This window comes from Elgaria multicarinata, chromosome 14, assembly GCF_023053635.1.
Source record: "Elgaria multicarinata webbii isolate HBS135686 ecotype San Diego chromosome 14, rElgMul1.1.pri, whole genome shotgun sequence".
NCBI lineage: Eukaryota > Metazoa > Chordata > Lepidosauria > Squamata > Anguidae > Elgaria > Elgaria multicarinata.
The window spans coordinates 18,270,602-18,284,229 of NC_086184.1; the positions used below are offsets into that span (position 1 = coordinate 18,270,602).

The window sequence follows — 13,628 nt, forward strand, 5'->3', positions numbered from 1 at the left end:
AAGTGAAACCCACACCGTGAGGCCCTCCCTGAAGAGTTTCATTACGGAACAATGGTTGGGTTTTGACCTAAAGAGCAGGATTCTAGTAACTAAAACAATACTGATAACATAAAAGAGAATTCATGCTTGGTTGGGCAAGGGGCACAATTCTAAAATATCATGCCTCCCATTGGATGCACAAACCATCACTAGAGGAGCTACAAAGACTGTCTTTGTAGCTAATCTAATGAGATTTATTGACAGTCATGGTCCCTTATCAAATTCATCAGCCTTTGCTAGACCTAAACGAAAATCCGGGCGAGAGGAGGGGAGATCCCACGATGCAACTATCACGGGATCTCGCCATAGGCTAGAGGTTGGGTGTGATGAACTCTGGAGGAGAGCCATTGCGCCTGCCATTTTTTTTTCAAGAGCCAGTTGCGCATGAACGCTTGTGTGCGCAGGTAAGTTTTTTTTAAAAAAGGTTTCCCTGATCCCCCCACCCTGCCCCCAATGGGCGCAGCGCTCCTGGGGAGCGCTACGCCCCGTGTGCGGCTCCTGGCTCCTCATGAGTAATCGTGTGCAGAGCCGGGAAAAATCGCTTACACAGGCCACACGCTCGAGGTAGACCGCGGGGAAAAAAGTGCCCAAAGTGGTGCCCATTATCCTGGGGCAAGGGAGGGTTGATCCCTGCCTGAGCCCGGGATCCCCTGTGCGTCATCTGGACACACAGGGGCGATCCCGGGTATCAGCCCAGGATGACCCCTCGTCTAGCTAACGCCACAGTCTCAACAAGATAGTTGTTTTTTTTATTTCTACAAGCCTAGCTTTGGTTTAGGTTTCTATCATCCTGCTCATCTAAAACTGCTCTGAAAATGAATGAAGAGCTGTTTGGTTTACGTATGTTTGGAGAATGTATGAAGAGCTGGTTCATTCTGACATCTGAACTGACAGTCTCTCGCGCCTTATTGTCTATGGCTAAGGTTGGAAAAATGTGCTGTGGGCCACACTCAGTACACAAGATCTTCATTGGGTTCCAATCCATAAAGCTCTGCTAACATTTTAAACCTGGGCCCCCAGTCATTCAGAAAATCATAATCGATATCCGAGTCTGAGGATCCAGAACCCAAAGAACTTAGAGATTCTGCAATGGATTCAGCGCCTTCGTAACCATATATGTGGAGGGTATCATAGGGCAGCAAATCGCCATCGTTGTCAGCTTCATCTTTTTTCACCTCGATCATAATGCCCATTTCTCCAGTGCCTGAAAGTCCATTTCCAGGGGGCTTTTGTACCTGGGAGTACACACAGGGCATGTTCTCCATGGTCATCCTTGGTGAAGTTATGGCCCTCTGGCGAACTGAGTTGAGGACTGACACATCATAACTGGTGGTGTCCATTTCACCACCGCCTTCTTCATCATAGGCCACCAGCTGCTCATGGATCTCGGCTACGTTCTTCTTGAGAACATTCAGATCTTTCTTATGTCTCCTCCTCCAGGCTATTAACAGGATAACTGCTGCAGACAAAACCGTTGAGAAAAAACACAGCTATAAAATCAGTTACAAAATGGAGACGAAACAAACAAAAAAAACTTGTAGTAGCTGAGTAGAAAGCATAAAATGTCACAATCTCATGAAAGGCTACAAAAGAACAAGAAAAAGAGTCGAAAGAGTTGTGAATTCTTTCCTTTCTGGAAGTTTTCACTGTGATGGGAATCAGAAATCCACCCTCTTTGCTTATATTAAGCAAATGCCTCACTAAGCATTGGAGTCTGATAAATATATTCATTTAAAAGTGTATTTTTAATTTATCTTATTAGTATAGTATTTGTAAATGGCTTACATCTAAGTGGAGCTAAACAAGCTTTTGTTGCCTCAGTCATTTGGACTTCATTCTGTTTGCCGCTGACTGGCCCAACTCAGAGCACCATCAGACGGGGGAAACTCATGGTTCCCTACCGTTGCTTCTTTGCCCCTGCTCATGTCTCATGATACTTCTTTTTTCTTCCGAAGAAAAAAGAGGAAGTAAACAAAGACCATGTGGCCCATTCAGGGGCCATTTTTATCATGCCACTTTTCCTGCACACAGCAGGAAATGGCACATTCCGTTTCCTAAAAAAAAAAGTCAGATTAAAAGGGGTCCAATTTGTGATAGAAAAAAGGCAAGAGAGGTCCTCACCTCCTCCTTGGGAGGTGTTCAGGAGGCAGACGTCGTATAAGGATGTGCGAAAAAACGTCAGTGGGCAGTAGTGAGTGTGCAATAAAATGCTCATCTGATGAAACCCTTGGTCTACAGGGAGCTTTGACTATTGGGCAATATAATAATAATAATAATAATAATAATAATAATAATAATAATACAACTGGGCAGTTAGTGGATTTTCTGTATTTTCCCATTTCTGCAAATTACAGGCACAACGTTCAGAATCTGCACAAATTTCAGCTGCAATTTGTGCAAATCACGCAAATGTGTGCACATTTCAATATATAGATTCTGACTATCTTATATGTTGCACATTGCCCTGGAATCTATTTAGTTTAGACATTTCTAAATCAAACAATGAGAAATCTTTCCCCTTCTCTCCTGCCCTCCCAAGATGCATTTGGGAAGTGAAGAAATAGCAGAATGCCTTTACCAATGAGGGTGAGGATGCAGATGAAAATCGCTACCAGCGCATGGATGGTGACACCAACTTGTTTAGCCACTGTTTCGCAAAAAGTGAAATTGCCATCCTCGTCGCACTTGCAGACACGGATGGAGAGGGTGTTTGTGCTAGTCTGCCGGGGCGAGACGTTGTCGGAGATGATGATTGGCAAGTAATGGGTTTTGACCAGCTCTCGATTAAACTGTCCGTATTTGACGGTGACATTTGCGGTGTTATCTGGGAAAGGCAATGACATCTTATTAAGCGCTAATCTTGTAGGGTGATTGCCTCATCGGATTGCCAGCCAGCTGCTACAGGTTCAGCTCCTGAGCATAATATTTCAAGGAACCTGGAAAATGCCCGGGTGGCCAGCACTCCCCACCCTTTTGATGTAGGCAGCCTTAATGCACTGATAAGTAGGAATAGAACCCTCCACCCACCTTCCAATTGGCTAGAAAACTATATCTGGAACACGGTTGATTGACATTCCCACTGTGCTCCTTTTTAGCCATCTTGCAGAATCCAAGGGGAACATACCATGATTGTCAATTAGAGTGAAGTTGCTATCTTCAGACACCAAGGAAAACTTGAATTTCACTGCCGGTGACATCTCATCCTTGTCCACAGCAGAAATTCTTATGATCACCTACATGTATGGAAAAAAGTCAGTGTCTTCAATGAAGTTCAGTGAATGCATAGGGCAGGATCCCAAAAATTGCACTATGATTTCTGTGAGAAACTGATTTGCATGTAGAAGGTTCCTTATTCAAGAAGGTTCAGAAGGTCCCAGGTTTCAATCCCTGGCATCTGGTGGCAAGGGATGGGAAAGTCCTCTGCCCAAGACTCTGGAGAACCTTCATTCAGAGTAGGCAGTACTGGACAAAAAAGGCAGATTCTTAGGGGATATGAATAAGCCCACAGTGTGGCCTATAACCATGTATAGGGTTGTGCTGTAAGGCTACAGGTCTCACCATTGAGTCTAGAGGAAATATGTTTGGTGTTGTACTGCTAGGGTGGTATACAAACAGAATGCCATTTAGGATTACTGAGTGAGTGCATTGTCTTTATGGAAGGCATGAATTCTCCTTTTAAATACTGTAAAGAAACAGGGTCGAAAGACTCCTTCAATAACTCTGCTGAAGATCTTATCTTATGTTACCTTATCATATCATCTATCTGTTTATTTCTTTTTGGGGAGAGCAATCCTATGGGCCCTAGACAGTGTTGTGGGGGGGACGACATAGGATAATTCAGATTCTTGGATCCGAGGTCAGAGACACAACTCTGAACTTGCACTCAGGAGTCCAAGCTCCTCCTAGCTGGTGTGGAGATAACCACATTGACTTCCTCTACAATGCAAATTCAGTGAGGAGGGAAAGGCAGGGCCTGTGCCAGACTATTTTGCTCCCTAGGCAGGTAAGCGGCTTCCAGCCATGCGCGCCATTTCGAAGCCGCCCCCTCCACCCCAGCATCCTGGCTTCAAAGCTAGCACCCGGCCGGAAGCCCTTCTGGTTTTGAAGTCAGGACGCTGGGGTTGGGGGGCAGGGGTGGTGGCTTCGGAATGGTGCGCCCTGAAGCCTCTCTAGGAGAGCAGGTTCCGGGCATGCCGTTTGGCGCCCTCCTTTGCTTGGCACTCTAGGCCGCCACCTGAGCTGCCTCTATGACAGCGCCGGCCCTGGGGAAAGGGAGCAGTTCTGTGGATGGGGACAGGGAGGGACTGGGGAAGCAGGGGTCTCTAGGCATCTGAGCTTCCATCCCCCCAATGCCTCAGTTAGATGGGCAAAAATGCCTATCTAGCTGAAATATAGAGCAGGGGGAGTATGGAAGTGGAGTTTGTCTCTGTGTTGCTCCCAGTCTGCATAGGATACCTTTCACCCTCTGAGTTTGGAGGCTGATGGGAATCTTGAAAAGATGGCATCCTTATTTAAGGATTTCTATGGTGCATTTTGGAATGAAAATGTTCTTCCAAAGAAGCTTGTAAAACAGAAAAAACAAAGGCAACATGGACTCTCCAATTGCTCAGAAGGTTAAATGAAGCCTGGGACCACCTCCTTCACACTGATTGGCTGGATTTGAAATCAGGATATTATAAAGGGAGTATCTAGGGGAAGCCTTCTTGAGATGACTCTGAGATGTGTCTTGCCTTCTGTACCTTTCTAGAAGAGTAAGACATGTACAATGTTAGTCTGACTTTGAGCCAAGATTAAATGTGGTGCTTTGCTACTTTGGATGATTTTTCTGTTGGTCAATTATCATTGATGGCTTTCATTATAGTAAGGAATTTTGTCTGTTTTATTATGCTATTTCTTATATGGATTAAATATACTTGTCAATATTGTCAATAAATGTATGTATTTATGTAGATGTTTTTGATTTTTAATCATCATCATGGATTAGATTCCTAAGGGTGCAATTCTATGCATGTTCAGACAGAAAAAAATGTCCTGCAGTTCCCAGCATGCCCAAGCTAGCCATGCTGGGAGTTGTAGGATTGTTTTCTGTCCAAACGTGATTGTTCCCTAAGGCTTCTGTTCCAACTAATAGTTGGTTGGAGCCAGAGTTAGGCAGTAGTCCTATACCCACCTGCAATCAATTGATTGAAATCTATGGGACTTAAGTTAGTCAGGGTTCAACTGGGTCGACTTGAAGTATGACTAAGTCTGGGACCAACCCATTATTTATATCCCGTTATGTTCTAGTCATACACGTTCTTAATCTGTAATTTTAGCATTTAATCAGGAGAGGAACATTTCGTCTCAAAATGCCATGGGATTAACTCTCTTTTATTTGGGCATTCATTATTTTTGCAGCTTTGTGCTTTGGCACTTAGCTCATTGTAAGGTGTATTTATTGGTAGGAGAAATGCTGAAATCTCAGTACCCAGGCAGGTAGGTATTGTTAGGCCTAATCAACACCAAGCAGGATATTGCACTATGAAAGTGGTATGAAAGTGATATATAAAAGGCAGGAGCCACACCAAGCAGGATATAGTGGTATGAAAGTAGTATATGGTATGTGTCAATGGGCCCCCAGCTGTTGTCAGTGCACTTCAATACCACTATAAAGCATTAGTGTGGCTCCTGCCTTTTATATACCACTTTCATAGTGGAATATCCTACTCGGTGTCGATTAGGCCTTAGTCTGTATGGCTGCCTGTAGTTAAGCAGAAATGGCAATTTGTTTCTGATACTTTACCTTTTCTGGTGGAGCATTTTCACACACTGTAGGATCATAAGGTAAAGCAAATACTGGTGCGTTGTCATTTATATCATCAAGTATAATGTAAACTGTTACATGGGTTTCCAAATTATCCACTGTCTTTTCTGAAACAAGAACAAAATCACATATTCATCAAGAGGATGTCACACTGAAAGAAAACAGAGGCAAGACTACATCAGCATGGTGTTGAATAGGGCTGTGCACTGCTTCGGGGCCAAACCCTGAATCTGAGCCAAAGTGGGGCAATTTGGCTCACTTTGCCTCAAATCCAGAACAGTACTGGATTGGGATGAGGCACCTTGAAGCAGATCAACCTGGTCCCAAAGCCTTTGGGGTGCTTCAGACCAATTTGGGGCAGTGGTGAACCGCTGCCCTCACTTATCACAACACCGACTGGGAGTCCACTGGACTCCCTGCTTGCCTCCTCCTCCCTCCCTCTCCCCCGCCTTTCCTGCTTGCCCCCAGAACCCGAAACTGCTGCCCCCACTGCCTGCAAGACTTATCCTAAGTGTGTATCCTTGATTGGAGCTGCCATTTAGAATGAAGATGGGGGCTTTGCCATTTTCATAGATCTACGGTCACAACTACAGAGGCTGTAAAGAGCCATTTGAAACTTTAGATCTATGAAAACGACAGACCCCTCATCTTAATTCAAAATGGTGGCTCTGGGTTCTGGGGGAAGGGAGGGGAGCAAACGAGCCAGCGTGGTCGGCCTTGTGCCCAGGAGCCTGCAAGGGCTGATCTGTTTCCGGAGTGAGGGCAACCTCACTTTGGCTTTAGTTTTGAAGTGAAGTGGCCCAGCCTCAAAGCATCCTGAGGCAAATCAGGATCCTTTTGGATACTCCAAAACATTCTTTGAGGATAGTAGGGGAAGGCTGTGCACAGCTCTACAAAAGAGTGAATCCCATAGCACAGCTGAAACACTGAAAAGCCACTTGAGAAATGGATCAAAGAGGAAGGCTGTGCATTTTGCCCATTTACTGTGAATGATAGGGAACCTTCTGGAAAGTTAGTGTGGTCCATTTAACATATTTCTAGCTGACTTACTCATTTGGTCCATTTCATTGGCTGCCACCGTTATGTTATGCTGGGAGATTTCTTCTCTGTCCAGACGCTTCGTGGCAAAAATGCACCCATTCTGGGATATTTTGAAATAACTGGATCTTAGGATACTATATCTGTATTGGGTATTTAAAAAGAAAAGTGTTAGAGTAATAGTTTTTGTGTTAAATAATCCAACCCCTGTATGAATTATTCTGTGTGTCCACTACATATTTCTGTTCAAAATTGTTCATCAATCTGTTCTTTTTTTGAAGGGTGACAGAGGCATTAAAACAGTGTTAAGATCCAGTTCTTCAACCAGTTCTCATGAAATCTTTGATGGCTATAATATTGTTGCTAGGGCTGCAAGCGTTAGTGGATCAGCTAAATTGGGTATGGACAACCCTTTTGCCTGTGAGGACCACATGCAGTGATAAGCAGTGTGCTGGGGATGGATGGATGCATGCACGCACGCACGCACGCACACACACACACACTAACAAACACACATAGGACTAGCCTTAGGGGTGGTCGAGCTGGGTGTTTAGGGTCATGCAATACCAATTTGGAAGCAATTTGCACAAACCTGGCCATAATTTGCGCTAACGTGTAGTTGGCAGGGTAAGAAGGCACCATTGTGCAGGCGCGCAATGATTGAGAGACTAGCTCTGGTGCTGATAAAAATGATTAAAATCTTTAATAATTCTTGCCTGTGTCTGGAATGCTCGACGTTTCAGATTTGAAATCATCCTTCTTCAGGAGCTGACACTGAAAACCTTATTCTTATATTTTAAATATTTTCTGGAGCCTTTTTCCTTTCTGAGCATTCTGCTGAACTGCCTCTAATCAAAGAGTTCTGGCTTGTAGCTGCAAGTCTGCATAACAATTTGCGCAAATTCGGCCATAATTTGCCAAAATTCAGTTAAAATTTGTGCAAATTGCTCAGAATTTGGGGAAATTGTTGGACCGGGGGGGGGGGAGGAAGTGCAAAAAAGTGCTCTGAGCTTGGAGAAAAGCATACAGAAATTAATTCTAGAAATTGATTCTAGGAATTGATTCTAGAAGTAATTCTAGAAATAATTCTAGAAATTATTTCTAAATGAGCAGTTATACATATAAATGATCAACTATAAATAAAATTATTGTCCTCTTTTATGGTGATGCATTTCAATGATGCAGAATCCTTCCCTCCCCCTTAACGTGTTCGGCTTTGCAATTACTTGATTTCCCGTCTCGCTCTATCAGGATCGATCGCGGAAACGCAGCCAATACGCTTTTGGATATCACTTTCTTCTTGCACTCTGAATGTATAAGATGCTTGGGCAAAGACAGGGGGTTCATCAACATCCAGGACTTTGATGTTTACTGTTGCAATGCTCTTGGACCCTTTCATTTTAGAATGTGCGTACTGAATGGTGCCATCCGTAGCTTCGACAACCAACTGGTAGGCGGGAATCTTTTCAAAGTCCAATGGCTAAAAGAAAATGCAGACATTTTCAGTACACAATGGACAGGCACTGTGTACAATGAACATAATGTGTGTGTGAGATATATGGGGAGCTGCATTTACATTTCTAGTCTACAAAACCTGTATTGGGACAAACATAGAATCAGCTGGAATTTTACAAACCTTCTAGATGTTTTGTGCCTTTACAGCAAGGGTGGGGAACCTCGGGCCCTGGGGGCCAAATCTGGCTGTCCTGCAGTTGCAATCTGTCCCCCCATGGTTCCCCAGATTGCCATGCCCCCTTCCTCTTCCTCTGGTCCCACCCCCTTTCCTGAACCATACCTGATTATTTAGTGTCTTCCTGCCTGTTGCACATTATTTTCTTCCCACTCTAAAAGGTTGAAATGCCTGCAAGGCTAAGTAACTGGCAGTAAGAGCTTTCGGGTGCAATCTTATGCATGTTAAGGCAGGAGAAAAAATCTCTCCTATGCCTCCCAGTGTTCCAAACCCAGCATGGCTGGTTGGGGAATGCCGGGAGTTGGACTTTTTTTCCTGTCCAAATGTGCATAAGATTTCACCCTTAAACTAAAACATTCTGGTACTTTTGGCCCTGCCCTCTTTTGCCTTTTGCTCCACCCACCACTGGAATGCAGCCCCCGAGAGTTTTTCCAAAACTCTACTCAGCCCTCATGCTGAGAATGGTCCCCCACCCCTGCTGGATAGGATTCGTCATGCTTCAAAATAGTTGGGAATGCTGCTGCTAAGCTGTTGACAGTAACTTGCTATTCAGAGTGTGCAATAACTGCTGCTGATCCTGATGGCTATGTGCTACCGCCAGTATCAGAGGCAGTAAGTCTCTATACACCAGTTCCTGTAGAACATGGGTGGGAGGGTGCTGTTGTACTGTTTCCTGCTTGTGGGTCCCTGGTTGACAGCTGGTCTACATGGACCCTTGGTTTTATCCAGCAGGGCTCTTCTTATGTTCTTAGATCTATATTGGCTCCTGGGCTGTGTCTGAATCCAGTTCTAAGTGCCAATTACTATCTTTAAAGCCTGATATTGTTTGGGTCTGACATATTTAAGGGACCACCTACTCCCACATGAATCTCCCCATTTGTTAAGACCTATGTTCTGCTACAATCTGAGAAGATGTGTGGTGGTGAGAATGCAGGTCATGGCCTTCGTAGCATTGGCTCTGGAGCTTTTTGCCTCAGGTCACTTATTTATCATCTCCCCTCACAGCATCCGGAAAGCTCAATGCTGGACCAAGGTGTTGTAGAGCCCTTGGCTGTTCATGGAGAGCAAATGGTTTTATACCAGCTGAATTAGTTTTGAATGGATTGTTGTCTTGTATTTTTTTTTTTTCATTTTAAAGTTTTATTATTATATTTTTATGCTTGTTTTTTGTTGGCCATCTTGGGTGGAGTTGGTCTAGAAAGGTGGCTTATAAATATTTAAATAAATACATAAGTAAATAGAGATCATTTGTTCCCCCTGTAAAACCTGAAGCATCCATTCCTGTCCAGACGTCATACCTTCTTCAGTCGAATTATTCCTTCATTTGTGTAGCGATTTGGTTCTATTCTAAAGGTATTGAGGGAATTTCCACGGACCAAACTGTACTTTGTATCTCTGTTTTCCGGCTCGTCGATATCTTGCACTTCCAGTCTGCCAACTTCACCATCGACACCGACGTTTTCAAGGACTTCGAAATTGAAGGTTTCTGAAAAACAAGCCAAGCTGAACTTAGAAAAATGAGAATACACACACTTCCACACAAAAGGAGGAAGCAGGGGCCCCAAGAGTAGGATGGGTTGTGATGTAATGTATAATTCATAAGAATTCGTTGTATTTCATAGGAGTGCTATTCATAATAAGTCTCCAGGGTTCTAAATTGTGCAAGAATCCTCCACAGATAGAAAAGACTCCCTGCTGCAGAAATCATCTTTAAGCAAATGAGGGGCTAGGAAGAGCCACACAAACTTGGTGGTGGGGCTAAATGCATTGCCAGCCCCACATATTCACTGTCATGTCTAACCCTACTGCCCCTGTCTTGGGAGAAGATGTTTCAGGTAATCAATCAGAATCAGATTCAGAACTAGAAGACACAGCGCCAGACACCAGCCAGCCTGTACCAGTGGGGGAGGAAGCTCTCACGGGTGATTCCCCAGCTGGGAGTCAGCCCTCTCCAGAGTTTATCTCCTCAGGGCCAAATCCTACATACTCAGAAGGAAGTGAGCTTTCTTCCGGAGGAGAGCACCCCGACAAGCTGGCTGATGTTAGGGTCCGCCGGAAGCTAAAACACAGAGAGCGGAAGGAAGGCGTGAGAAAGTTGGTCTGACTAGGATTGCGCCAGAACCTGCCTCTGCACCAGGCTTTCTGAAGTTACGGGCGTTTGGGAAGGGGCTTCCTGTTCTCATTGGTTGGACAATTGTCTCGCTTAGTTTGCATAGTTTTGCCTAGGGGGAAGTTTCCAAGAGATTAGACTCTCTTCAGGTAGAAGAGATGTTTGCTGCTTAATAAAAGCTTTGTAGATTACCTAGCAGGCCTTGTCGTTTGCCTCCCATCAAAAGCAGGAGTGTTCTAAGAAACATGACATTCACATTGCTTTTTCATGCAGGTAAGGATGGAAGAGAGTGACTGCTTTGTAATTAACATGCAGCCATCTGGTGGCAGCTCATGGTCACCTATAGGGTGGGAGGAGCATGTGATGTATCAAACATCTTCTTGGGATAACGTTGCATAGCTTTTGCTTGAGCTTAGTTCCCACAAATTGGTTGAGGGTAGGGGGAGATGGCTCCCTCATTTATTCCCTTGACTTTGTAAAACTCACCTCGTCTAAAAGTGGGGAAGTTGTCATTGATATCAATCAATCTAATCTGGACAGTTGCTGTCCCAGATTCTTGTGCGCGTAGGCCTTTGCCATCCATTGCCTCAATCACAATTGTATATGTAGCGTTTTGTTCCCTGTCCAAATCAGGTGCAGCGGTGTAGATTTTTCCTTAAAAATAAAAAGGGAAGCATGTCACTTTCAGTGCTTTTTTCAGTTAGATTCATTGATATAAGAACCTGGACAAGAATGGAACAAGAACAGAACAAGAACCAGGAACAAGAACCATGACAAGGAAAGGAAGAAGAACCTGGACAACAATGGGACAAGAACCAGGACAAGAATGGAAGAAGAACAAGGAACAAGAACCAGGACAAGGAACAGGAAGAAGAACAGAACAAGAACCAGCACAAAAATGGAGAAGAACAGAAAAAAGAACTATTACAAGAAACAGGAAGAAGTACAAGCACAAAAATGGATCAAGAACAGATCAAGAACCAGGAACAAGAACCATGACAAGGAACAGGAAGAAGAACCTGGACAACAATGGGACAAGAACCAGGACAAGGAACAAGAAGAAGAACAGAACAAGAACCAGCACAAAAATGGAGAAGAACAGAAAAAAGAACTATTACAAGAAACAGGAAGAAGTACAAGCACAAAAATGGATCAAGAACAGATCAAGAACCAGGAACAAGAACCATGACAAGGAACAGGAAGAAGAACCTGGACAACAATGGGACAAGAACCAGGACAAGGAACAGGAAGAAGAACAGAACAAGAACCAGCACAAAAATGGAGAAGAACAGAAAAAAGAACTATTACAAGAAACAGGAAGAAGTACAAGCACAAAAATGGATCAAGAACAGATCAAGAACCAGGAACAAGAACCATGACAAGGAACAGGAAGAAGAACCTGGACAACAATGGGACAAGAACCAGGACAAGGAACAGGAAGAAGAACAGAACAAGAACCAGCACAAAAATGGAGCAAGAACAGAAAAAAGAACCATTACATGGAACAGGAAGAAGTGCAAGCCTGGAGCAAGAACCAGGATAAGAATGGAACAAGAACCAGGAAGAATCAGGAGAATAGAATATTGAGGGTGTTGGCATATCCCCCAAAAGAATGGAAAATGAGGACTAACTTCTGACTCCATACCTACCATACTTGTCTATGTTGAAGTATTTGTCTCCCTGAATAACTTTGTAGAAAATGTCAGCATGGCCAGTAAGTGTTGGGTCATCAGCATCAACAGCTGTCACTGTCGTGACTGAAGTCCCTATGTGGTGAGGGGAGAGAAAGTTACAACTGATACACATGATATTGCTTAGCCAGGGCTGAGTAACTTGTGTTCCTCCAGACTGGCTATGTTGACAAGTGCTAATTTACGTGTGAAAAACTGGAGAGTAGAGACGCACGGATTGCATAAAATCCATTTCGTCCATGTTTTGGGATTGTCAGGCACCTTTAGTTTCATCGTTCGCCCATTAATGGATTTGGATTTATTTTTTTTAGTTTCCAATTTGTGCAAATTTGCATTTCTACCTTCTCAGACCTATCATCACCCGTCACCATTGCTTCTCACCCTCTCTATCATCATTGTACCGCTTACTTGACAGTGAGCAAGTAGGGAGCAAGTACTGCTCTTTCTTCTCACCATCATCACCACCACCACCACCACCGTCTGGGCCATTGTGTGAGGCAATAGAACAAGTAGATTGCAATGATGAAGAGGAGGAGCGAGTCCAGGGGAGGGGGGACCTTGTCAGTATTGGCCCCTGCTAGGGTGTGGGCCCTCAGCCAGTGCCCAACCATGTCTTCTCTTGGCGCTGGCCCTGTATCTGACCAGTATACGGTCCCGTTATTTCCATTTTGTTTGGACTTTCTCCCTTTCTTTCTGCATGCAAACACACTCACATCTTTGTTTTTGTTTTTATTAAAAAACGAGGCAAGGCGCTTACCAAGTGGTGACATTTCCTTAACAGAGCCATTGAACACTCTTTGTTCAAATACTGGGGCATTGTCATTAACATCTTGGACGATGATAAGAAACGTGGAGGGTTCCTCCAAACGCTTATTGGTGGAACGATCAAGAATGAGAGCTGTCAGCCTATAGGAAGCTTTCTTTTCTCGGTCTAGCCTTTCGTTTGCAGCCACGTCTCCGGTGCGGTCATCAACTCTGAATAAAGTCCCGGCCCCTTCCCCTTCAATAACGTACTTAGCATTGGTACTCTTTATGGTTGATTTGATCTGAAAAGTAGAGTGAAGTCTGTATGTGAGAATTACAATTTTAAAGCAGAACAACATGTTGAAAGCCAAACTGTAGTCCTAGGGACATGACGGTAGTAGTCTGACCGTGTCATATTCTCCAGCCTTAATCTCTTCTCTGGGTCAGAGGAGGGCTCAGAGAGGGAGGAGACTTTCTCAAGATACAGGCTTGTAGCCAATGAAATGGTTGTAA

The 13,628-nt window shown here is 44.1% G+C and overlaps 1 protein-coding gene across 2 annotated transcripts in view; it reads right to left on the minus strand.

Moving 5' to 3' along the window:
- Window positions 1-766: 766 nt before the first annotated feature.
- The window catches only part of CDH5 (cadherin 5), a 36,093-nt gene continuing 23,231 nt past the window's right edge, over window positions 767-13,628 (minus strand). The window contains exons 3-12 of one of the 2 annotated variants that reach the window (XM_063140889.1): window positions 13,129-13,417; window positions 12,330-12,446; window positions 11,167-11,334; window positions 9,869-10,056; window positions 8,107-8,360; window positions 6,893-7,023; window positions 5,822-5,949; window positions 3,164-3,272; window positions 2,618-2,863; window positions 767-1,495 (exon numbers count right to left, since the gene is read on the minus strand). In XM_063140889.1, the coding sequence (XP_062996959.1) occupies window positions 990-1,495; window positions 2,618-2,863; window positions 3,164-3,272; window positions 5,822-5,949; window positions 6,893-7,023; window positions 8,107-8,360; window positions 9,869-10,056; window positions 11,167-11,334; window positions 12,330-12,446; window positions 13,129-13,417 (2,136 nt within the window). In that variant the 3' untranslated portion in view covers window positions 767-989. Of the gene's footprint in view, window positions 1,499-2,617; window positions 2,864-3,163; window positions 3,273-5,821; window positions 5,950-6,892; window positions 7,024-8,106; window positions 8,361-9,868; window positions 10,057-11,166; window positions 11,335-12,329; window positions 12,447-13,128; window positions 13,418-13,628 lie in introns of both variants that reach the window. The other variant, XM_063140888.1, reaches the window with a different exon arrangement.